We start from the raw sequence: 26,106 nt of genomic DNA on the forward strand, positions 1-26,106 counted from the left end.
GCTAATACTGCAATTGCTGTATATTTAAAATACTTCATAGAGTGTTGAAAACAGCCCGGCTTTTACTATGCAGGAGACTGGATGGTTGTCTAGTCTTAACTGGGATAAGTTGAAAGCATTGGATACAGAAGTTAAACGACTTTAAATTTTATTATGGAAGGCGTTTGCAAAGAAGTTAAAAGTTGACAAGATGAAGCTTCAGATGTGGGATCCAGCACTGCATATTAGTACATAAGATTGTGTATAAATACATGGATTTATGCACGACAGACAAATCTGCAGGCAGACTGTAGGACTGCATCCCTATTTCTCTTATTTCTCATCTGTTATGACTTAGGACCCCCTGAACTCTCTTTTAATTATTAAAAAAGGGTAGATCATTGTTGAATTTCTTTATTTTTTGCAATTTTCTTAATATTAGGTGTGTTTTGCTCACTTTTTAAAGCCTCATCTTCTGGAATCTGGTGAGCATATTACCGTCCACTTAAAACAAACCAAGAATTTGACATTTTCTAGCTTTTGTGCTTCTACAATAAAATTATGAAATAATTCTCAGATGTATGAATAAGGTTCAGACCAAAAGCCAACAGATTCCTTATCTCTTTTAAACATTCCAGTATTTTAGGTTTGTAATGCCTAGTTTTGTGAGTGTTTAGTTTGAAATCCTGAATCTCTTTTTCCTCTCTGTTAGTACTTCAATGCGGATGTTTTTTAATCAGATGTTCATGTTTTAAACTTTAAATGGATGTTACAAATGAAGATTTATCTGGGCATAAAAAAGAACTAGTTTGTTTTAAATTTAAATCACTTTTGGGGGCAAATTGCCATTTGAAACTCCAGATTTTTTAAGACATTTACCAGGCCTGGTGCACAAAAACACTTAAAAAATGCTTATTGAGTTTCCTAAAGTAGGCATATTTTGCCAAGTCCTGAATACCCTATTGATTATTCCCCCCCAGAAGTGGCATGAATATGCAGGATGCATGAATATTTTCAGTGAGTTTAGAATTTCTTCAGGACATACGCAAGAGCTCTGCGTGTCTTAGATCTTTAATTTCGGATGCAGAGGGAGCCTCTGGAGCGCTAAAAGTCTGCTGGTTCACATCTGCCTATATTTTTTTAAATGGATATAAATGTATATATCTACATATATTTATATCCAGAAGACACCAGCAACTTTTTGCTGTGATCTTTGTGTCTGCAGACAGCACTTCTCTCCAGCTGAAGATACTAGTGGGTGTTTAAGTTGTGATGGACCAGGAGTGCTGTGGGCTTCACAGTGTCAGGGGTGAGGCTCAGAGCTTTTGGCAGATGTGGTAGGCTCTGCAAAGCACAGCGGCTGTCCAGGAATAACAGGGATGAAGTGGACACAGAGAAAGAGGAGATGGTTCTACATGACGTGGTGTGAAACCTCAGGTGTGGTCAGGGTTGTGGAGGGCACAAGCTGGGGACAAGGTGCAGGGCATAGAGATGGGAGGATGGAATTATATTCCCAGACCATCCGTGCTCTGTGCTGGACAAATCAGCACATTGGGGTAGATGAGTTCTCTGTGATGAGTGAGAGGATTTGTTTTTTAGCTGCTTTTCAGAAAATGTTCTGAGAGCTTCCTGGGGAAGGATTGCAGGAGGTGGCAGAGCATGAAGGGGCAACCTGGCTACGTCTGGCTTATTTTGTGGTGTTTTTTTTTGGTTTTTTTTTTTTTTTTACAGTGAGGGCAAAGTGCATTTATTTTGAGGAGGATAGGTTCGGAAATGTTAGAAATCTAGATGTTAAAAATTCAAATCTTAAGCTGCTCCGGTGGATGTAGAGCCGATAAAATGGCGGCACCACAGGGGCTGAGGCTGTGCCAAATGTCCAACCCTGGGACCTCTGTTTTTCACAGTGCCAATTTTTGAGCAATTTTGAGGTGCCCTTCATGGGTGAGCGTTCACACTTCAGGTTAAGGAAGCCATTTGTGCCTTTATTCCAGAAAAGCAATGTCTGTGCACCTGAGCTGGTGGGGAAGAACAGAGGCACACAAAGCTTTCGTTGAGGCAGTTTAAGTGGCCTGCAAATATTTCACCCTCTTTCCCCCTATCCAAGAGATGAGGGAGGCACAGTTCGATTTTCCTGAACAAACTGAAATAGCCTTTCCTAAAGGAAATCTCCGTGTCCATACAGAGGGGTGCCACAGCTTTCAGTCTTGCTGCTGCAAATGCTGCAAGTTTGTGTGCAGACAAGGCCCGGGAGAGTTATGGTGGAGCTATTAGGAGGGAAAGTGATTTTTTCTTAGACTGATTAAAATTCTTTGGGCTTTCTATTTGTTTGTTTTTAAACACCTATTTAGCTTTTAATTAACATTTAAGAGAAGGGAAGCTGGTTAAATATTCAATACCTCCTCCCTTTCAATTAAGGTAGAACAGTACACAATGCATGATGAGGCCTCTGGGAAGTATGGAAAAATGGAGAAGAGCAGGGCCCTGATTATAATTTTCAGGGGGACAAGAAAGGTGAAACCCATCTGATTATTACTGCCATTAACAATATTTTTTTTTTAACATCAGAGAACAGATTAGAAAGGCAATTATTCTTCAAAACCGCGTGCCCCGTCTTTGGCCTTTAAATATTTCCATTTTTCCACTCCCATTCTTTACTTATTTCAGGTGCAAGTATGGAGGATTTTTCTAATAGGCCTTTTTCAGTAGCTTAGTAGGGAGGCTGCAGATCCTGGGGAAGTCAATCTTCATGCTACGTGCCCTTATCTTCATTTTGATGCAGTTCTTTCTGTCCCAGCCTCAAACTGTACAGCCCTGGGAGCTCAAGTGAGCAAGGGAGAAAGAGCTGTATTGTCACCATTCTCTAGTCTCTTCCCCTTTCCCTTCTTTCTCCTTGAAAATCCAGTTACCTTCTGTCTGTGAGCCTGTTATGCCTCAAAATTGCACATAAAGCACACAGAAAAGGGTGCTTCAATGGAAGAAATGGGTTGGGAATATGCTAGTATTTGTAATTCAACAAATTCGCCCTTCCTAAACTTAAATTCCTCCCTTTTGATTTAGTGTGCCCTAATTTATCTGACAAAAAATTTTGTTTTGATGGCCATCCAGTTTAAAAAGGGATAATGCTGGCTAAAAAAATCCCCCAACAAATCCATTTTACGTTGTGGAAACCCCTCAAACTACCGCCCAAAAGGTGATATATATTTTAAGGCTGCTATGCCTTCTACTGTGGTGACACAACTTACCTGTGGAAAACACTTTGTTTTCACCAAATATCCCACAAAAATGATTTTTTTTTGTTTAAATGACCAAGTTACATAAATGAGTTTTTGAAATGGAATTGCTGGCACCAGATACCAGTTGTGTAAATGTATGTGTCTGAATGAGTGGTTGCTTTTTGGCTTTTTTTTTTTTTAAGGAATGAAGAGAGTGGAGATTCTAAAATGCAGAGCTATTGGATAGGTTTCATATGCTATAACTTCAAGGTTTACTGGATATAGGATTTCATCGATTTTTAAAAACTGAAAAAAATGCTTTGCAAAAAGATTTCTGACTGCATCTGTTGCAAGACTTTCCAATTCAACTTTAAAATTAGCCTATTTTGATGACACAATAATTTTAAAGTAACTGTTGTATGTTGTCCGATGACCTATTCAGTGCTATGGGTTTTATTTTTTAAAAAATCAAAACCAAATGAATCATCAAAACCCGAGGTATTTTCTCCATAAACCTCTCTACAAACTACATAAAGACATGAATATAAATATACATGTCTCTTGTGATTACTTATCAGCGGAGTTAATGATGTGTATTTACTGGCTGGACTAAAACAATAATTAATCAAATTAGTTCAATAATTGGTTATTTACCAAATATTTTTTTAATTATTGAGAGTCCATTTCTACTTCAGCTGTAAATAACAGGAATTCTCCCATGAATTTCAGCTGAACTGGTATTGTATTATTTTTTAAAAAAGTTTTTCTTAGCTCTTATAGAAGCAATTCATAGAAATCACAGAAAAAAAATTTGCAGATGCAGAGGATAGTGAAAGTAACACCTTTTGTCAGAAGGTTCAGTTTTCAAGTCAGGCTGTCATTCAGGTGAACTTCACAACTTGTGATTTTTTTAAGAATTTCATTCCATTTGTAGACAAAAAAAAAAAAAAAAAAAAAAAAAAAAAAAAAAAAAAAAAAAAGGCCGAAGGAGGTAACATGCATGTGTCTGGAAATAGCCAACTTCTGTTACATGGAAAATTCTGTACTATAATAAGATTAAAAGTTGATGTGAGCAACCTAAGATAGGAGCCCCTCAATCGGCTGACCCCGGAGATGTATCCTTTATATGCAAATACCACTAATGTCAATTTTATCTCAGCTGGATATAAATTATATCCAGTCGCAACACACCCATGCCATGGAGCTCTGGAAGATGATAAAGGTGAAGAGCTGATGGAGGCAAAAAGGCATTTTTCCTGTGGATTTTGGAACAGGGTCCTGCCAAGATGGAGAACACGGGCTTCCCACTGAGAGGAGATGAGTCTGTAGAGAAAGACCTTCCCTTTTCTCTGCCTGCTCCCAGTTTTCTCTGATAAGAGTATCTTCAAGAGAGGGGTTAGAGGGAAAGGAGGAATCGGCTCAGCAAGAACATCAAGGAGACATCAGCTATTGTCTGCAAGAGGCCATGCTGTAGGCAGATACTCCACTGAGCTAGAGAAAATATGAATTCACAAATATTTGTGCTATGCACCCAGAAATCTGTAGATAAACCTTGATCTCACTCTTTCTTTATATTTTTGCCCCTTTTATTTCCTCTCCAGATTCTCTGAAGCTGGTGAGTAGTAAGGACAGCACTGACAAAAAGCACTATCAGTAAATCAATAACTTTTTTTCTTTCTCTTTTTTTAAGGAGAACACACACAAGAAACTAATTCACCTCATTCTCTGAAGAAGGATGTGGAAAATATGGGGAAAGGTAAAATAAATAAGGCCTCTTACATTATAAAACTGCTCTTTGTTTTAATAGAATATGAGGATAATAGGGGGCACTTTTGTTCTGCGCCATATTTTAAGCTTGTCAAGTAACATATGAATAATATATGGACCTTTGGGTGGATATAATTGAGATTAATGCATATATATCAATCAATACATGACACTGTAATATAATACTTTAAAATAATATATTACATTGATTTATATTCATGGCTTTCTGCACAAAATCTATGGTAGGTCTATGCAACACTTTTTTTTTTTTTAATAAGCACTAAAATATTTTGTCTTAGAGTAATGAATTGCTCTGCAACTGTTCTTTCAAGAATTATTTATACAGATTATCAAAACCACTTTTTCTCTTTGTTAGAGGAACTCCAGAAGGTTCTGTTTGAGCAGATCGACCTACGGAGGAGGCTGGAACAGGAATTCCAGGTGTTGAAAGGAAACGCATCTTTCCCAGTCTTCAGTAAGACACAAAATCTGTGTTTTTGGTGTCGTGTGTGTATGTGGTTGGTTGCTGCCAGGCTGGTAAAATGCGACAGCTTCTCAGTTGTGCTGCCATGATCCTGGGCTTCGTTCTGCTGAGTCCAGGTTGGGCAGGGCTTGGAACAAGTTGAGATGGTGGGAGGTGTCCCCGGGGTTGGAATGAGGTGATTTTTAAGGTCCCTTTCAACCCCTGCAGCTGCCCAAGCAGGTCTTTAGTAGGGAAAATACAAAGCTGGATGTTTGTTTTGGTGTGCATTCTACTAGTTTTGATAGCACTGATTACAGGGAGTAGACAGGGACACATCTGGATCCTCATGGGGTACGGTGAGGTTGGTGTCTCAGCCAGCACCTCAGGGGCTTCTGAAGACAAGACACTTAATCCTTGTTTTCAGGAGGTTCCTAATACTCATTTTCAGGAGGTTGCAGCTGATGCTGGAGAATTGATTTGGCCTTTTTAAGGAGTATGAATTCCTGCTTGGATTTTTCCCCACTGGGAGAGGCCATTTGAGATGGCCCTTCCACCATGGCCAGTGAGCAGGGGTGCTGCTGCCCAGGACGATGGAATGTGCAGGGCACAAATCAAATAAAACAAAATGGGCACTGAGCAGGCGTTATTGTGAAGCTGCCAGAAGGCTGGGCTGATTGTACAGGGATGTGGAAAAAGACCCCTTGGCTGGGATCTCTCGAACTACACTGGAGCAACGGTGGAAAGATTCTTCCAGGAGAAATCCCACCTAGATCAGGATGATCCCACCAGAAAAAGAGTGAACACAGACAGCATTTTCCTGTTGTTCAAAGAAAATATGCTTGTCCCCTTTCTGTAGCATCAGATAGGTAAATTCAGGGAAGCAAGGAAGTGTGAGGATACTGGGAATGACTCCATCTTTATCCAATATAGTAATATGTAGACAGCTCCATAAATAAAGAAGAGTCACTTGACATGATACAGATATTAATGAAAGGAGCATAACCTCATCCTTCAGAATAAATCCTGTCATTACTTGGGTTTGGGAGTGAGGTAATTTTCAAATAATTCGTGGGGATCAAAACGCTGCTGTGTGGTATTGGCAAAAAGGCATCTTGGACTTCTGCCATTCAAGTCTCTTATTTATCCTTTTGTTCTTCTACAGTAAAATTAATGCTCTGTCTTTGCCATGTAAATAAACGCTGCAATTAAACCACATGAAATACAATTCAAATAAAAGAAAAGAACAAGTACGGCCGACCAAGGAAGTGGTGACTGCTGTATGCTGGCTTGAAAAATATGTGGTTTCAATGTACCACAAAGTAGTGGTCAATTTTCTTCAGGATTAAAATAGAAAACAGATAATGTGCTATAAACCATACCTGCAAGTGACCGTAAAGCCTATTTACAGATTTAGATTTACCAAAAAAACCCACCCCTCCTCTGCATGTAATAAAACAAGAAAAAAAGGGTCTTTGTAAAGCAAATCAGTGTAAATCCATGTTGAGGGTGTTTTGTCCTCTATTGCATTGTGTGCTCTAGCACAACAGAGCGGGGCTGTTCCAGGCTCTTGCTGTTGGGCTGTTGCTTTAGGTCGGGTATTAGAATGTTATTGGTTTCCTGGGCAGTGTGGAGCCAGGGAGAGAAGTTTTTGGAGATCCAACTAAAGGAAAGTTGAGGTAAAATTTAAATTGTATTGAAAGCTCACCCCTGTTTCAGCTGGGAGGCAACCTGCGAGCTGCGGAAGGCAACACTGTTTCTGGAAAATTATTCTGTCAGGTTGCCTGCAGTGAGCTCTGGAGTCACCTCTTTTGGGTCCTCCACTTGGAACTGAGCACATTTGGGGTGTTATACCTTCACAGCATCAAGCCACTACTCACAACAGGGCTGTGCAGTAAATGGTGTTTGGTTTCAGAGTTCTCCTCTCATTTAAATCACTGTTAAATGAGAACTGAGCTTATTTGCAAGCTCTCTTAGCAGTGCTATGCTGCAGTCTTCTCTGTGGCTTCTTGGAACCTGCTTGAAATACGGACTGAGATAATTTATAAAACAGCAAGACCTTGTGTTTTTCACATTGCTGTTGTGCTTGAAAGCTGCAGGTGAAATTTCCTTTAAGATCTCTCAACGCAGAGATCACTCAAATAAAATAAAAAACAAATTAAAAAAATCCAGATCACATGTAGAAAATCAAAGTATTTGCTGTCCTGATAAAAATGAAAGCGTCTCTGCTTGGTGACAGTGTGCTATCCTGGAGCCCTGCTCTGGTTTGTGCCTGTGTTGGCTGCTCCGCATTCTGTCCGTCTGCATTTTAAACAATGTGGCAATAAAATGGCGGAGATGCAGTCTGGGTACTTAAAGTATTTAATTTTGTGTTAAGAAAGCTATTTAAATATTCATATCTTTTCTCCTGGGTACTGCTTATGGCTTTGTCTGTGAGCGTTTGGACTCGGATAAATGCCGCTGGAAAAAAAAAACGCTACCCCTACCATTAACACCCCATTTCCACTGCGAGCTTGGACATTTGCTGTGCAGGGCTGAGCAAGATCTCTGAGCTGTTTGTTTGGAGAGGTGATGAGCCCATGAAGAGGCAGCTGGGAGGAAAGTGTTGAGGGAAAAAAGGAAAGTTTTTCCTTAAAGCCTACTCAGAGTGAAGCTGGAGGACCTCAGATTATCAGCCTTTAGTGACCAGGACAGGAGGCAGTCACCTTTTTATACTGCATGGTTTTTTTTGGGAGGGCTAGGAAAAAAAGGAATTTTAAATCTGCTTTATTTTTGTTGGCTTATTTTTCTGATCGAGTCGGAGCAGTGGGAATAGGCTTAACAGTTCCGTGGGAATATACTGGAAATCCAGAGAACTTCATTGAGATAATGCCACCAGGTCCTTTTCAATGTGGTTGTGCCGGACTCCTGAGGGCTTCAGCTTGCCAAAAATTCTCACTTTTTCCCTGTTTCATTGTTCTTTCCGTGCCTCCTTTTCTTTTAAACAACAACTTTAGCTCGTCATTCAGAGGGGACAAAGGGGGACAGAACTCCCTTATTTAAGAGGGGGACAGAACTCTGCCCCCTTGTTTTTTCTTCCAGGACAGGCTTGTTACTTGGATCAAAATTATAGTGGTTGGGATGGGTTTTCTTTCCTCTTCAATTTGCACCCTGACCTTCATCAGGCAGCTCTTGGAGATCTTTGGTTCTTGTCAATAGTTTTGTTTATTTTCTTCTTTTTCCCACCCACCAACAGGAATGTTAAGGAACGGGGAGCATCAGTTAATCTTCTAACAAATGAAATTTTGTCTGAAATGGTTATTTAGGAGGAAAATCAGGGAAGGAGGATCCACTGGAACAGGAAGGTCGGCCTGTGCTGTAACCCAGCTGCCCAGGATCTCTCTCTCAAAGACTTTCTCCCTTCCAAATTCCACATCACTCTTTATGGAACTTCAGTTTTGTTCAAAGCCGTCAGCACAATGCTACAAACCACAAATCAAACCCTGCATCCTTGAACGCTTTCTCCTCTCACATGCTGGACATCGCTGTTGATGTCAACAGATTTATGCCAAAGCAAAGAAGAGCATTTTCTGCTCTTCTCTTCAGGGCCTGCAAAACTTTGACTAATGACTGCAGAGCCTTGCCCGAGCAGAAAAATAGCTGGAAAAAAAGCTAGCAACACAAACTTAGCATCCTACGTTTTCTGATGGGGGAGGTAGTGAAATCTAATTTTTCCACATTTTTTCTGTTGTTAGTGGTGTCTCCTGTTAGGCACCACTGTTAGGTGCATGCTTTAATTGAGTGAAGGACTTTTGTAATGTTTTGTGATTCCTCAGTGGTGACTGGGTTTGATTTATCTTGATTGGTGTCAATTCTGCCCTGTGGTCTCTGTTTTAATTATTGCACCTACATTTTTCCCCCTCTCATACAGACAACTTTCAAGACCAGATGAAGCGGGAACTGGCGTACAGAGAAGAAATGGTGCAGCAGCTACAAATCGTAAGTTTGCTTTCTCTGATAAAAGTGTCTTGAGCTTTGTGTTTCTTAAGTGCAAACCTCAGTTTTTTCCTTTGTGAGCCATGCAGATGCACCATCACCGAGCTCCTATTGCCTTATATTTAGCAAGAGGTAAACACGCAGTTCTCAGCTGGTTTGGAGCCTAATTACCTGGAGATTTACTTTCATACAGTAACCAGATGGGTCTTCATGTTTCAACTAAACAAAATGTGTTGACTCAACACGAGAGGTACTTCTGCAGAGAGGAGCAGGAGGAGTGAATCGGTAAACTTTGAGCAGTTAAATGTTTCTACCTAGGGAATCTGCTCAATTCCTTCTTCTCACCAGAAAGCAAACCTTAGGATGTGTCTTTTTCTCATGTCGGACACTAGAAGAAGTGCTTAACTCAGCAGTAAAGGATCAAGTTGCCGAAACACAGTTCAGTGCAGGCACACGTTACTGTTGGGTCTCTTGCTTGTTTTTTTTAAAACCAAGAGGGATTTTGCCTGTGTGCTAGTGCAGCTTTAGATCATCACATCCAACTGTGTTGTTTTGAAAAGCTGACGTTCTTAATCCGGTGCAAGCAAAGGGGCTGGAGCATGGAAAGCTGTTCCACACTCAAATAAATGAATGCTTAGTGTGGTTTCAAGAGCAGGGCATGGCCTAGGCTCTCAGCTAATGCTTGCTTTGCTGGTGCTTCCTCTGTGATCAATCTGACATTGTTGAATAGGGTTTTGTTTCTGAGGCAAGCTTGGCAAACATCCCCATTTCTCTGAATCAGCCCTGTGCTCCCCCATTGAAATTTTCCTTCTGCTTTTCATGGTGCAGAGAAGGCATTGCCCAGCCTCCTGGTACTGTCATTTTCTAACTGATGGGTTAGGACATAAAAGTAAATTTGAAGGCCAGGATTGTCAAGCTTTTGCTCCGATGTTCAGAGGCATTTAGGGCTGGCCTTGTTTTTAGAGCTGCCGAGCATCCACGCGCCCTGTTCCTGCTGACTGCAGAGATTTCAATGAGAGATGGAGGGTGTTTGAAAGAGGTTTTGGAGAAAACTCAGGTCCAGAGTATCTCTGTGTGGTTTTGCAGCTGGTCTCCACTCTTTTCCTTTAAAGTGCTCAGCTGTTACTGTGTCCAGCTTTGTGTCCCGATGACAGGCAGGAAGTTTGACTTGACCTGTGAATTTTGTTGTCACAGAAAATTCTAATTAGGATGCCATCCTGAAAAGCACTTCGTCTGCTGCTCTGGACTTGAGGCAGGTCACCAGTTGAATTTCCTGCTGCAAAGAACTTCTAAGCACAAAGTTTATGGGCCCACCCCAGTCCTTATCTCTTGGGTCAGCTGAACTTGGAGCTAACTAACTCTGCCTCCAAGGGAGAGAATGGATCACCTCTGCCACTCACCTTGTGGCCCTGTGGTGAAGATGTTTCTGGAACTGGATATCCCAGACCTCCAGCAAGCCAGCTGTGGTGGTTTTCCTGATTTTCTTGGGCAGGAAAAGAAATATGATCAAGTAATCCACACCCTTTTCACTTACTGATTTGTGCTATGGACAGACTAAGAGTCATTTAATCATTAAACAGAGCTGTCTGAATGTATTTTCAGAGAATAGTTGCAATATTTAGTGTGCTGCACCAACAACTCAGGACCTCTTCACTCACTACAGATGCCTTAGTTTAATTATTACTAATGGAAATGTTGTCGAATCACCAGTTCATGCTCATATTTGTGGGGCAGGCTGTGATCAGTGAGACTGATAAAAGGATGCTTGTATGAAAAACTGAGAGACTGCTGCAAATAATGAGTGCGTTTGCCAAAATGGGTGCAGAACTCTTCAGAGAAGTCTTGGCTGATAACTGAAATGGAGTCAGCACTTTTGAGGTGATAATCCCTGCAGAGGCTTTAATTCATTTGTGGGCATATATCTTCTATGTTTATATCTAGAATTAAGATTAATGAACTGAATGTGGTAATGATAGAACGACTTTGGCCTTCCAGGGTTATTGCATGGATGAATTGGTGCATAATACACAAAAAATGTGTCTGCTTTTGATTTTTTGTTTAATTGCTGTTGCTGTTTTGTTTTTAACTGGCGCTTTTAGGTGCTTTTTTTGTACCTGAGATGCTGCACTACTACTTTAACAGGGCTTTAACCTAATTTTCATGTTAACATAGAAGTACAAAGAGAAAAGCAGAAGTGTTTCATACATACTGAAATCATAGTTTTACTTAGACCTTCATAGGGGTATGCTTTTGTAGTACTAAGCTCAGACTTAATTGATGTAACTAGCCACAGAACTTGACCTAATTGCTTTTAAAAAATATTTCACAAAAAATACAGATGCCTGGAGTCAGGGGGTTTTTTTTGGCTCTTCTCACTGCTGAAGATATACAACTTAAATTAGTCCTTCCTGAATATCCCTGGAAAGATTTAAGAGCCGTGTGGATGTGGCACTCGGGGACACGGATTAGTGTAGGCTGGGCAGTGCGGGGGGAAATGGTTGGATTTGAATATCTTGGAGGGCTTTTCCAACCTAAATGATTCTGTCATTCCCCGATCCCCTGTAACTGTGGGTACCAGAAGTAGGTTTTTCCAGAACGATCGTACTCACCCTTAACTGAGTAATCAGACTTTTAAATAAATTGACCCAGCGTGTTTGCTGTTTCAGAAATATCTGTAATACAAGCGGAACGTCATCACGGAAAAAAAAAAAAAAAAAAATACCAACCAATTATGATTGCATTTGAAAACTTCCCAGCGCCAGCACCCACTGCAGCCTGACGTGCAGCTCGTGCCCTGTGCGCGGGCGGTGGTGAACGCTGGCCATGACGCTTTTTGTCCCGTTTTTTTTTGGGGCGATTCTTCCCCGTTTCGGGAGCGATCCGTCGCAGCGCGGCCCGCGGGTGCCCTCTGCCGCCCGCCGGCCGCCACTGCAGCGGCGGCGGCGCGGTAAATCCGCGCTCCAAGCCCGGCTGAAAGCAAGGCTGCATCAGCGGCCCCCGCTGCTGCTGCTGCTGCTGCTGCTGCTGCTCTGCCCGAGCCGCAATTGATAGGTCATAATACCCCATGGCTTCCTGAAAGCCAGGAGTAAGGCTCAGGTCGCTGGGAAAACGGGGTGGGTCCTGTTCTCTTTACCTTCAGTGGTGGCTGTTGGGTTCTTTGCAGGCAGCCTGGCTCAGCGCGTTGCTGGAGCGGCAGGTTGGGGTGTGGCCATTAGTTTTGATGAGAATCACTGAATGAGCAAGGCTGCAAGTGGCCACTGGAGGTCACCTAGTCCCAGCTCCCTGCTGGAGTGGAGTCCCCCCCCCACCAGAGCCCATTGCTCAGAACAGTTCTCCAGGCAGGTTTTGAGCACCTCCAGTGAGTAACGAGCCACAACCTCTCCATGCAGACTGTTCCAGTAAGGAATTTCTTCCTGATGTACAGGTGGAACTTCCTGTGTTTCAGTTTTCAGAGTTTTCAGTGTCTGAAAAAGCTACTTGAAGTTTTGCAAGGAAGTTTTGCAACCTGTTTGTGCCAGGTTCTCAGCTGAATGCTAGGAAACAATCAATCATCATATTTAACAAGAAATTCGATCTTAGACCCCTGGATGCATTTTTCTCTTCCTCCTCTTGCAAAGTGCTGTCTCCCAAACTGGCTGAGTGCAGGGCATGTATGTGGAGATCATATATAAAATATGGATTTTGCATGCAGATCCTGTTGTGCCAGGGAAGGTTTAAAATATTAGGAAAAATTTCTTCACTGTCAAGTACTGAGGTCAGGTGTTCAGGGCAGAGGTGGAGTCCCCTTCCCTGGAGGGGTTTAAAGGCCGTGTGGATGTGGCACTTGGGGACATGGGTCAGTGGTGAGCTGGGCATGGGTGACATGGGTTAGTGCTGGGGGAATGGTTGGACTCAGAGATCTTTTTGAACCTGAAAGGTTCAAATTCTGAGATTCTGAGGATCATCTGGCTTTTGTTAATGAGTTGTACAGAAAGGGTCAGTGAGAAGGAACTACTGCCCAGCAGGATGGGGGAAATTCAGAATGACACACATGGTACAGCCTTAGAAGAGCTCACCTGCCCTTAGAGTTTTTAGTTTCTGTCCAGTGAGACCAGAACTCATCTGCTGGGACAGCCTAGCACTGTAACCAAGTATCAAGTCACCTCCTGCCTTAAACTCTGAATCTGTCTGATACTGTCTTCTGAGCAACTGTGTTAGTGGAGCAGACTTTAAAACCATGAACTTTCTTCCTAGCTACCTGGTGAGAGAAAAAGATCAGTAGCAGCATGGCCAGCATGATGATTTTCATCCTTTAATGTGTTCACGAACCTCTCTCAAACATGGCTACGGGGAAGTAGAACACCAAGCAGGAAATTTAAGCCTCCTGCAAACTGAGGAACTTTTCCTAATTTTCTCTCAGAGGTGCCTTACAAGTAGTTTGAGGGTTCTCAGGAGGCATTGACCTCAGTGGTGACCTGTCCATCAGGTGGTGTTCATCACCCATGGTGGTTTAGATCATCGGGTGATGATCAATTGCACTAATTTTACATTGGGGTAAAAGGTGACAGGTTTTTGAGGCATGTTAGAAATGTGAAGCACTCAGGCAGGCCTTTGTCTTTCTGAGTTACATGAAAAATGATGGCTTGGTTTTGTTTGGGATATTTTAATTAGGTTTTGCTCTCATGAACTGACTTCCTCCTTACCAGCCTCACTTCGGGCTGATAATAATGTTCAGAGCTCAGAACTGGATCCATCTGGAACTCTTCTGTGTTTTATGGCTTTCTGCTCTCAGTGCTCCTTTAAATCAACTCTGTTCTTCAGAGTCAGGCAATAAAATAAATCAGGAGCTATCTCTCTGCAAAACTGATTTCCATCTCTGCATCATCTTTCACCCTGATCCTTAAAGACTGACAAGGAACGTTTAAAAGAAGGAAAACAAAAATCTACCATGTGGTTAATCATGGTAAATCTTCAAAGGCATGAGAGCCTGTTCCTCCCAGTCGCACTGTAATTCAGGAGAGCACCAGTAGTTCTAATTCCTAGTTTACATAGTTTATGGAAAGCTGGTGCTTTTGTATAATTAATGTATTCATTATCCAAACAAGAAGCACCCACATTTCTGTGTGGGGAGATCTTGGTTCTCAAAAACAGGAAATGGGAAATGGCAGTGCTTCAGTGCCATTTGTGATTTCTGTGCTTGGCCTGAAGTGGTGCAGCTCAGATGATTGACCCTGGCAAGAATGCAAACAGTTGTTCGCCAGAATGGCTCTCGTATTTCCTGAGTGGCACCTTGCGCTGAAGTGCCTGCTCACGGGCACACACATAATGACAGGCAAAAGAACATTGCTGGAATGCTGTGTTCTGTGTCCTCAAAAGGCTCATCCCTGATTGTGTACAGGAAAGTGAGCTGTTTGCACCAGAATTTCATTTCTTGCTGTCAGCTTGTTTTTTTAATTATTTTTTTTTCAAGACAGGTGAGAAAAACTTGTAACTTGACAGCACATGTGGATATGCCTTGGGCATAGGATGGAGCTGTGCCTCTTTCTCCAGTAAATTCAAATATTAAAGAAAAGGATGCTTTGTAGAAATTTAAGCAGAAAGCTTCTTTTCCTTTAGAATCTGCAGAAATTTGGATCAAAAATGGTTGTGGATATACAGGGAGCCACAAGCCAGCCTCAGCTACTGCATGAGTGCAAAATATTTTTTCTAGGCAACAGAAGGCAGAGTGATGTAAAATCATGTACCTCACCAGAGATGGGATACAGAGGTGAAGCCTCTGAAAGAGGATGGTGTGCTGAAGCTTCTTTGATATCGGAGTGTGTATAACAGGGATCAGACAGGACTTCAGAAATTACTCCCCAGTCCTATCCATTAGCTGTGCTTTGGTTCGAGTCATGGAGCAGGCTCCAGGCTTGCTGACTGGGTTCCTTCCAGGTGGAACAAATGGGGATGTGTTCCAGGAACGCACATGGAGCTGTGCTCCAGTTCTTAATGGGTACCAGGACTAGACTGGAGTCAACCTGTAGGAAAAAGGACTCAGTGTCCATATTGCATTTTTCTTGGAGCTCCTCTTCAGATCTGCTCTGATTGTATTTCCTACTAATGTGGACCTGGTCATGAAAACTGTTTTTTTTTTGCTCCTTAAAACCCAACTGCCTTCACTTTTGTTATTTCTGTGCACCCTTTTAAAAGGGCCACCCCTTGCATATAAGTGCCCTTTTGGGTACTGATCCTGCCCTCATCACAGCAGCCCCCATGGATGCACAGAGAGGGATTGTTTTGCCAGGAAGAACCCTAAATCCTCTTCCACCACAGCATCAGAGTTACTGAATGCTCTGACAACAACAGAAATAGAAGATGACATTGTAGGTGATGTAACTCATGGAGAAAGTAGTCATTTCCCTGTTGAACACCCACCTCTCCCACTGCCATCAATTACCAGGAGATCAGGTAAAACAACACACGTTAGAAAGACGCCGGTGTGCCAAATATAGCGGAGAAGTGGATTAAGAACAGTTAATTTCTGACAGAATGTACCCCGTTGTATTATCTAGGTCAGTACAGCTTGGGAGATGTCCTATATAATTTGTGGCCATGCAAACCCAAGTTGGCCTTCGTGAGTGGGAGAGAGGCAGGAATCAGGTGGTGAGACACCACAGGTCCCAGCTGGAACGTGCTGATTTTTTTGCGCAGCTTGCTTGTGGCTCCCTTTTGCATCCAAACCATGGCCAGGGGTGATCAGGGAAGCAGCTACCCTGCACCCCCATCTCTGCTGCAGCTTGGGAGGGAGTTTTGCAGCTTTTGCAAGTGCCATGTCCTGAAGGCAGCTGTGCTTGGGGACATGGTGGAGGGGACAGCTCTGTTTTTTGGGGGGGATCTGGCCACAAGCTTCCTGATACCTATTATCTTCTGTCAAGGGAAGGGATTATAAGAGTACTCAGACAAAACACCTGGAATCTTGGTCTTTTCTGGTCACCAGTGGTTTGTGCACACACTTTTCCCCTTTCCCAGGGCTGTGTAGGGGGGAAGCAGCATGCCCCTGTGAAAGGCTTCTGCTTTCATTCAGCCACAGACACTGCTCCTTCCTGGTGCTGCTGCTTTCAGCCAGATTGACCTCCTTTCCCAAGAAATGAAAGGGTTAGCTCTCGAGCTTCAAAAGACCCTCACTTTCCTCTCATCCTGATCCTTCCCTCCTCTTTTTCCTTATTAAGGGAGGCAGGGATCGGTAAGTCTCTCGATGTCGTTGCAGACACGATGCTTTACCCCAGCCCAGAGGCGTGCTGGGCACATTTCACACAAACATCCTCATAAAGGATGGGAATCATGTATTTAAAAGCAAAACAGGGATGCACAGGAACATGTGGGGTCAGTGGATATGGACACAAATTCACTGTGTCTAGGTGTGTGGGGCAGGTTGCTTGAACTCTGCGTTTGCCCATCTGTCCCTTCTGCTGTTTGTGCAGTTTAAGGCCTTGATCCTGACTTCAGCTGACATAATTGTCAGCTTGCAGTAACATATTTGACATTATTTGGAGTGCCTGGCAGCAGAAGCAGGTCAGCTCAGTGTGCAGCAGCACCTAGGAGTGCAGGGACACAGAATTTTTTGATCTCCCAGCCTGAATTCCTCCAGCGGTCCCTCCAAAAGTCATCATCAAAGAATTTGTAGCCTCTTGGATTCCCAGCTATGGGGAAATCTCAGAGCAATTTAGTTTTGTTGCATTCTAAAGGCCCAGCACTGAAGAAGAGCAGCCCTGTAATGCATTCCCAGTGGCCAATGAGCACATCATCCCACTTTGTTTCTAAATATAACTGTGTTCCCTAATATGCCCATGTTCTCTGTTTTTCTTTAATTATTTGTTCCACTTCAGTGGCTTCCCTTCAGATTGGTGCAAGTTGGAGATAACTATTATGAACTTCCTAATTATGGGGATATAAATACACGAAGTCTCATGCTCCCAACCTGCTGTATTGTGGCTGTGCAGGGATCAGTGTGCATTGCCTGATCTGCCACACACACAGCTGATATTTTATGATCTCACAGGTGGCTTTATCCTTTGTCAGCCTCTGATATAAACAAAGCATCAGAATGCATCTTTTACACTGAATTTTAAGATTCTATCTGTTGTTTTAATTCTGGCCATTTTTTATTTCATTTCTGCTTCAACCTCCCTGAGGTTTCGTAAAGAGCTGAAGCTTTGTATTTAAGGTGTTGTTTCCTACAATTACTCCCAATTTTCAGGAACGAAACCAAAACATTTCATTTACAGGGGTTTCCAGCTTGGGTGTTGCATTAGCCAAACCTTGGCTTGAGCAGTGTCTCTGTTTCTGTGTCATTCCAGATTCCCTATGCAGCAAGCTTGATCAGGAAAGAAAAGCTCGGTGCACACCTCAGCAAAAGCTAAAGGTGAGCTTGTGAAAAAGAGACTTCATTCCACTTGCCCTGGCTGCCTGTGCTCCTCTGCAGCTGATGCAGGAATTAAGAGGATCGTACTGATGTTTGATGTGGCTGATTCTAGTCCCAAAGCCCTCTCTGTCCAGGTGTTGTGCTACAGTCTAAAGTTGATAAATTACACATGGCATGAATTACGAGGCTTCATTGGGGTTGGATGTCGTGTTGGGAGCTGACCCATGGGTCCTGCAGTGACAGGACAAAGGCTTCAAACTAGTAGCTTTAAATTAAATATTAAAGTAGCTTTAAACTAAATATTAGGAAGAAATTCTACCCTGTGATGGGGTGAGGATTTGGCAGAGGGCGCCTAGAGCAGCTCTGGCAGCCCCATCCCTGGAAGTGTCCAAGGCCAGGCTGGACAGAGTTTGGGCACGCTGAAATAGTGGAAGGTGTCCTGCCCACGGCAGGGGTAGGATGAGGGGATCTTTACGGTTCTTTTCAACCCAAACCATTTCATGGCTCTAACTGCCTAAGCAGTGCTTTTCATGACACTGAAAAGCGTCATCAAGGTCAATGTACCTTCAGTGGAAGGAAGGAAGGAAATACCTTGGCATTCAGAGTGCAAAAAAATTGTTCACGCTCCAGGTAGGAAGTTTTTCTGCCCTTAATGGAACTCCTTTAACTCCAGGAAAAAGCAGTACATCAACATTTTTTGGGAGTCTCACAGAACCCCACTGATTGTGGTTCTGTAGTTCAGTGTCCTACAGGTGGTAATTATCCTGCTGCTCACATGCAGGGCCTTCCTAAACCAAACACTACATTTTTCAGGACTGTCTATTAGACGGATTCATTTGGTAGAAACACCACCTGCATCATCAGTGACCAGGGAGATATCAGTTTTGGGTGCTAAAGTATTAACATTTAAATGACAGTCTCTTTGTTTTTTTCCTGGTAAAAGAAGAAGATTAGGGACTGGAGACAGATGCCTAAAGCTGGTAGCCCTGCTACTGTGTTATGCCACAAAATCTGGCTTGTGGATTGACTAAAAAAATCCCTGAGGAGAAGTAGGGGGATTAGAAAAAGAAGAGCTACTCATACACAGAGATCTGTGTGATGGACAAAATAGAGGTATTCGGGAGAGTCTGGGACATCTGAGAAGGGCTTGATAGTAGAGATGATGGAGGTTTGCCTGAACTGTAGAATCAGTAGATTCTTAAAAATAAAAGCAGAAGGAGTAAGTACAGAGTAACCAGATAACACGATCTGTGGCTGGGAGCTCTGCCCTCTGAGATAAGGAGATTATTCTGAGCACCGAGCTGGTGTCTTTTGCCCTCTTGTGCACACTTCCTTACTGACTGCCAGCGTTTTCCAATCGAGTCTACAGCAATCTGAGCGCTGATTTAAAACAAACTCAGCGGCATTAATACCCTGAATAAAACAGCACGCCTCCCCCGATCAGGAGCAGCAGGTCCTGCCCCGAGTGCCCAGCGCTTGATGCGCAATAAAAACCTGCCGGAGGATGGCAGCATCGGAGGAGAGGAACAGTTTGCTCCCATCACCGGGCTTCCACCAGCCCGCAGTCCCTGCAAGGTCGGCGCTGGCATCCCGGCAGCGAGCATTCCGTGCGCGTTTGGCGAGAGCGTGAAGGGTGGGTGCGCTCCTCACGCCGCTTTTGTTTCCAGCGGCGCCGCACGCCCGCAGACAAAGGGGGATGTCCCCACTCAGCCCCGGTGCTTTTGAAGGTTTAGCTGTTACTTAATAAGCGCTAAGCCGAACCAGCCTGGCGGAGAGCTGCGGCTCTGCGGTTTAGAAGCAGTTTCGCGTCCTTGATGCGCCAAGAAGGAAAAGTCTCCTCAGGAGGAAGCGTGCTCGCACATCCCTGCCCACGCAGCGCTCCCAGGGGCTTCGGACTCTCTCTTTTGCAGAGCAACCCCTCAGTTCGTGCCCTGAGCCCCTTGCTGGGCTCTCTTGCTCCTTCCCACAGCAGATCTGGCTGTGTTTAGTGGCACTGCAGTCAGGTAAAGTTTGCTCTTCGTCTTTATTGCCAATATTTCCACGTGACCCCACGGATACTCACTGTCAACGTCTCAGGGGATGCTGCTAGAGCAGGTGACCTACGTGTGTCCCTTTCTCGAGGGTTGTAAATAAATGTCATAATTCTGTCACTGTCTCAAACTTTGGCTTAATGTTGATAACACTTTCTCTCTTTCTCTCTTTTTCTCCCTCTTTTTTTTTTTTTTTTTTTTTTTTTCCCACTCCCAGAAGCGCAGGAGCTTTTGCAGCTGTTACCTTATAAGTTATAACCCAGTCAGAAACCTGACTTGTATATAGACTGTGAAATGGAAGTGTTTGGGGATCTAAATAAAAAAAAAAAAAAAATCAGGTTCCTCTGAACCTAAGGACAAGTGACCTCATAGTATCATGGACAACCATGTCAAATAGAATGTAGCAGCCATTTATTAGTAAACACAAAACAACAACAAAAAAAATGCCTGTCCTTGATATTTTTCTTTCCTTTTTTTTTTTTTTTTTTTTTTTTTTTGGTGGTACCAAAGTTTAAGTCTTTGTGTTTTTAGAAGGACTATTGAGCTTGATAGAAAAAAAAAATGCTTTTGAATCGTGCAGATAAGCTGTGAAAGGAACTGCTGGTCCTTTCAATGCCACAGACACTGACAACATCTGCCAGTTCACCTTTTGCTTTGGAATAGTGATTGTTTTATGGAAGGAAATGAACGTCTCACCAGATGGGCCAGAACCACGTTTGGATGGACGGGTGGACAGATGGAAGGATGGATAGAGCAGCGTTAGCCATACACAGTGCTTTTTAAAAGCAGTCTGGAGATTCTCACACCCCTCTCCCTCGTCCCTTCCCCCCTCTGGTATTTTGCCTGCTGTATGAATTACGATTGTACTCCTCTGGAAATATTTTACAATTTAATATTGAGTGTAATTAAGAATATAATCACTGTTATCAAAAAAGGTATTTAACTCTGTTGTAGTTTCTTTATCATTCATGTGGATAAAAAGTCTATAATAAAAAAAAAAAAGAAAAGTATGAGATAATAGTTGAGCTTCCCTGTAATTTAATGCCATGCTTAGTCCACTGAAGAAAACACCTGGGAAATTTATCCCAAATAATGCCTTTTTAGAAGTATTTTAATTCACAAATAATATGCTGAAGAGTTTAATGGAGGAAATTTCTGCCTCTGGTTATTTTCAAAATGCTCAGGAAAAGCAGATTTAGTGCAATTTCAGGACGTGCCTTGTGGATCCACAGAAATAAAGGCAGTCAGTTGATTTTGAGGACTGCAGCCGTATTCCCCCAGGTCTTTCCTTGGTGACCTGCAGCACCCTGATTCTCAGGGCTTTCCTGAGTGAATCCATCTCCTTGCGGAAGGTCTTGGTCTAAAACACAAAGGCTCTCCCACACCAGTACAGCACCACCAGCACCCAAAAGTGGTTTTAGCCATGCCCAGCAGAGTTCCTAGTTCAATATTCCCAGCAAATTACCAGCAAATTCCTGTGAGATTAAATCATCTGGCTTTACAGTTCCTTGGTGCAACTGGCAGAGCTGGGAGGCAGGGGAGGAAGGGCACAGCCTGCTTTCATGCCCTACCCTGCACAGTTTGCTCTGGTGTGAGGTGAGCTGACAAGACTCACGGAACCAACAGAATTAAGGCTTTTGTGGCATGGGAAAAAAAAAAAAAAAAAAAAGCAGCAAAATGACCAGAAAAGCTGGGCCAGGGCAGTCCAAATTTTCACATGTACCAGTATTCTGTTCCCAGGAACAGAGGAAATCAGATACTTTGTGTAAGCACACCAGCAATTAGAGATATGTTCCCAGAATATTGTTTTAACTACTAATGATTTACTGCTTATGGGTTTTCTAACCTAGACATGATGTCTTGCTTTTAATAACCCTCAATGGATTTTTTTTCTTCCATGAACACAACCAGTGACTTTTTAAGACCTGGGCACACTTTTAGCAGATTACAGCATCTTGTGGCAATAAACTCCACAGCTTAAATACAGCTTGTGGGGAAAAAAGAGAAAACCAGGTTCTGATGATTGAGCTGCCAAATTTAGCCTCATTTTATGTGCTGGGCTTCTTGTACTGGATGAGACAAATTGCCTGTTGACTACTGGCCATTCCTGTCCACTTTCTCCATGTCTGACATGATTTCATAGGCATCTATCAAGCCTTTTTGGCCGTCATTTTTCCAGATTAAGTTAAGTAGTCATCCCCTCCAACATGAGCAGCCCCATAGCTCTGTAGTCCTCATGTACCTTTTCCCAATCAGGTGCATCCCTTATGAGATGCAGAACTAGCTGCACAGAATACTCAGGGTGCAGGATACTCTGTAGATTATTGCACAGAGTGACACTGCGCTGCTTTCTGTGATGAATGAACCCAGCTGCAGGGTGGTGGTAAAATCTCTTACCACTATAGATCAAAAGTTTTGCCCAGACATAAAGTAATCCCATCGCTCAATAAGAAATTACCTCCCTAATGGCTTCTGAGTGCCAGAGCTCCTGGATGTGGTCAGGCGTGCAGAGCAGCCCTCGTTGTCCCTCACCATTTGAGAACTAGCCTGTTCAGGCCCAGGAGCAGACACAAAGCACCTAAAGCAGATTTATTTGTTTTCTGCTCCCAGCTCAGCAGTGTTCAGGCTGTTGTGCTCCCCAGGGACTTTCCAGAGCACAGCCGTTGTGTGCTGGTGCAGTTGTGGAACTGTGCATGAAATGCACAGTTCACACAAATAAAATGGCAACAAATGCACTTCAAACTGATCACTCAGACCCAAAATGTCCAATTTCCACTTGGTTATTTATGCCCACTCAGGAAATGGAAGCACCATTTGCCTGGTTGGTAGCTGATTCACAGACCACAATGGCAAAAGCTGCGATGGAACATATATCTCAGAACTAAGCATGAATGAGGTGTTTTGAATTAAAAAATAATTCCTCATGCTGATAAAGGTCAAGAACGTGATTCTGGAAAACAAATAAAGAGAGGCCTCCACCTAAACAAATCACTTGGATAAATATCCATGTAAGCTCCTTATCACCTGTTGCTTTATGTTTGCTTTCCTCTTGTGGCAAAGCTTGTACACATTAAAGTGAAAAGCATCCCATTAAACACTGTTGTGTTCCACCAACTCAACCTTTCCACCAGCTGGCATCACAAATAAAAGTTTAAAAAAAAGTGTACTGGAAGATTTTCCCAGTAGCTCTCATGGTTGCATCTGCAGCACGCATACCCTGTGTCTACACAAAATTGACTTGAACTCAGCTACCTCACTGCAGTGGCCTTGGCAGGGCTGTGTTTGAGCCCACTGGGGAGCACACCCCAGCATGGCTGGGGAGTCACCCCAGCCTGTCCTGATGGCAGTTTGGAAGTGGCCACCCTGAGCTGGAAGGTGCCAGTGCCCTGGTGTGGCTGCAGCTCCCCAGTGTCACGTGGGGATGGTCCCAGTCACAGCCAATTTGCTCACTCAGAGTAGCACTGCTGCTGCCCTTAGTGCAAAATGAATGACGTGTTGGTGTGGAAAATAAACACGCAGATTTTCTAACGTGTGACGTGCAGCTTGTCAACACCTTGAAGAAACCTGCGTAAGTGACCAAATACCGCCTCTACAGCTGTTATCACAGGAGAGGCAAAGGTAACAGCAGTCTCACAGGCCTTAGTTTTAGCCTTCTGGACACCAAAATCCCCTGAGCACGGCAAAACCCACAGCACAGGCTACACACTGAGCTGTGATTTGAAATTCCAAATGGAATAAGAGTATTACTTTTTACCCAACACAGCTGTGTGTCCATGAACTGCCCACAACACCTGCCAGGTGGGCTCTGTGCTCGGGATGTGGTGGTGCTTCTCCAGGACCTAGGGCTGGCACAGTTTGCTTCTGAGATACTTTAGCACAGCTATTTATGTTGATGAAGAAGTGCGCCAAGCAAAAGCATGAAGATCTGTGCTTTCACTTATTCCAGGAAATGGGAACAGGACCTAAATTCATCTCTCAGGACCAAAATTTTATGTGCCTTCAAGCCATCTCCCTCATTGAGCCTTTCTACCTTTTGCTGACCTTGCTGTAAAATGGAAGGTGCAATCTGAATGATTCTGGAATGGTTTGGGTTGGAAGGGGTCTTAAAGCACATCCAGTTCCACCCCCTGCCACGAGCAAGGACATTTTCCACTAGCTCATGTTGCTCCAAGAACATCCAGCCTGGCCTTGTGAGTCATGAACATGTTTTCTGAAGCAGACAGCATAACTGAGCATTTACTGCTTTCCAGATTGATCACATTGATGAAAAAATACCTTGGAATAAATACCTTGATGATTATTAAAAAAGGAATCTCTGACAGAATAGGTTTCTTCAAGGTGTTACAGTAAAAATCAAGAAGTTTTGTCTGAGCTGGGCATGGCAAGCAGGATAAGGCTGTGCTTATTAATAGCAAAAAAATATTGCTACACCTTTTCTTTTGTATTACTGATTAGGTAAATCCCTGTGCCTTTTAGAGTTCAGATTTCCTCAGGGTTATTTTTCCTATTCCATAATTTTTATGTAGTGTAAAACCTTGAGGCAGCTGTGCCAAAGGTTTGGCATAAATTTTGCAGTGTGCAAAAATAGCTCCTCCTCAAAAAAACTGTGTTTTTCAGACTGTATCACTGAGGAGTTAACAAAGTGAAGTGTTTTCTCTGACCCTCTATGACAAAAACTTTCACCCTGCTGGCTTTTAAAGCAGAGTCACTCTGCTAAGAAAAGCTGCAGGGAGAGCTCCTCTAGGACATACCACTGCTTTCCTATCATCTCCTGTAGCTTTTCTTTCCTCCAGGAGGTTTGTCCATGGAGTTTATGCCCAGGTGAGCATAGCTGGGGGTTGGAACAAGATGGGCTTCAAGGTCCCTTCCAACCCATATTGGTTCCGTGAGTCTATAATTCTAAATGTATTTTGACACTGTTTTACCCAACTGCCTTGGATTATTCAGTACAATTTTGAGAGGGTTTTTTTTTTTTTTCATTATAGTAATATTACCCTTGATGCATACCCTCACATGTGAAATTTCAGATCTCTAAAGTGCTAGCCAAGCGTTCACTAATAAGTCCCAGAGCAGGTAAAAGACCCACAGTGGTGCTGGGAAGCTCTGTCCTTGCACACAGTTCACATCCTTGTGACCTGTGGTGTGTGGCTTTATGCACACCTGGCAGCATGTCCTGGTCTCACTGGGGTTGTTGTTATCTGTGCTGGCAGTTTTCAGTGGTGGAACTGCACCCAAGCCACGTGAGATAAGGTGTTTCCGTCGGAGAGAGCTGCCCCCTCCTCCTCCAACACAGCTCCCCATACTGTGATCTCAAGCTCCTCCACAAAACTGAGTTTGGGGTGAGGTGACACCAGGATAAAAAAGAAAAAATGAATATTTATTCACGTATTATTTTTTTAAAAAATAAGACTATTGACCTTCAGGAATATTGAGGGCATCCATTGCTTTTTTTCCTTATTGTGTCTGAAAGTTCAATAAAAGTCAATTTCCATTCCCAAGAGAAGAACATATCCCAGTTGCTTCCACCACATCTTCACACTGGGCATGCATAAGACACATAGATCCACCCTGCAGATGGTCAGTGGCTTTCAAGAGTGAGCTCTGCTGTGTATTTAGCAGCTTTTTCTTTAGAAACACGGTCTGGATACCAGAGAAATCAGCAGAGATTCCTATTAAAGGTCATTTCAGTGATGTTTGGATAAGACTCAAAAATCACAAATGGGTTCCATAAAGCAATCTCTGCTTTGATTTGATCTTTCCCTTTGTTTGATAAAGAAGGAAAGTGCTGGCACCTGCCTGAATACAAAGTCCTCTCTGCTCAGGAACTCTTCTGTGGCATGTTCAGGCTTAAAATCCAAACACAAGCAAATCCCTGAAGCAGGGAGAGAAGGTTCATACAGACCAAGTGTCCTCCTCTATGGATGACACAAAATGAAGAGTGGATGTGTGGCTTAAACAGAAAAAACACCTGCACATGTCTGCAGGCCTGCTCTCTGCTGTTCATCTCTCTGTAAAATCTATTGAATGTAGTTAATTCGCTGTTTTCTTGAGCCACATAGTAAAATTCACAGTTGTGGTCAATTAGGCTTCTAGTTGACTGTGAATTCCTTAGAAGTCTCTAGACTGTGGATGCCTGAAACCCTTCCAAACAATCTCCAGGGGACTCGGAGAGGTGCTTGGGTCCTGTGACGTAAGAGGAGCAGGAATTGTTGTGCACCTATTTGTCTAGGCACAGCAGAAAAACCAGTCTATCTCTATTGTTTTGAAACACCTGCCAATACAGATTTCATTAATGTTTTC

General features: G+C 43.1%; 1 protein-coding gene across 1 annotated transcript in view; it reads left to right on the forward strand.

Moving 5' to 3' along the window:
* The window catches only part of SKOR2 (SKI family transcriptional corepressor 2), a 27,655-nt gene extending 6,599 nt beyond the window's left edge, over window positions 1-21,056 (forward strand). The window contains exons 5-9 of the mRNA XM_068176085.1: window positions 4,882-4,947; window positions 5,335-5,433; window positions 9,329-9,396; window positions 17,712-17,776; window positions 20,024-21,056. Of these exons, the coding sequence (XP_068032186.1) occupies window positions 4,882-4,947; window positions 5,335-5,433; window positions 9,329-9,396; window positions 17,712-17,774 (296 nt within the window). The 3' untranslated portion in view covers window positions 17,775-17,776; window positions 20,024-21,056. The remainder of the gene's footprint in view (window positions 1-4,881; window positions 4,948-5,334; window positions 5,434-9,328; window positions 9,397-17,711; window positions 17,777-20,023) is intronic.
* The last annotated feature ends 5,050 nt before the right edge of the window (window positions 21,057-26,106 follow it).

This window comes from Anomalospiza imberbis, chromosome Z, assembly GCF_031753505.1.
Source record: "Anomalospiza imberbis isolate Cuckoo-Finch-1a 21T00152 chromosome Z, ASM3175350v1, whole genome shotgun sequence".
Taxonomy (NCBI): domain Eukaryota; kingdom Metazoa; phylum Chordata; class Aves; order Passeriformes; family Viduidae; genus Anomalospiza; species Anomalospiza imberbis.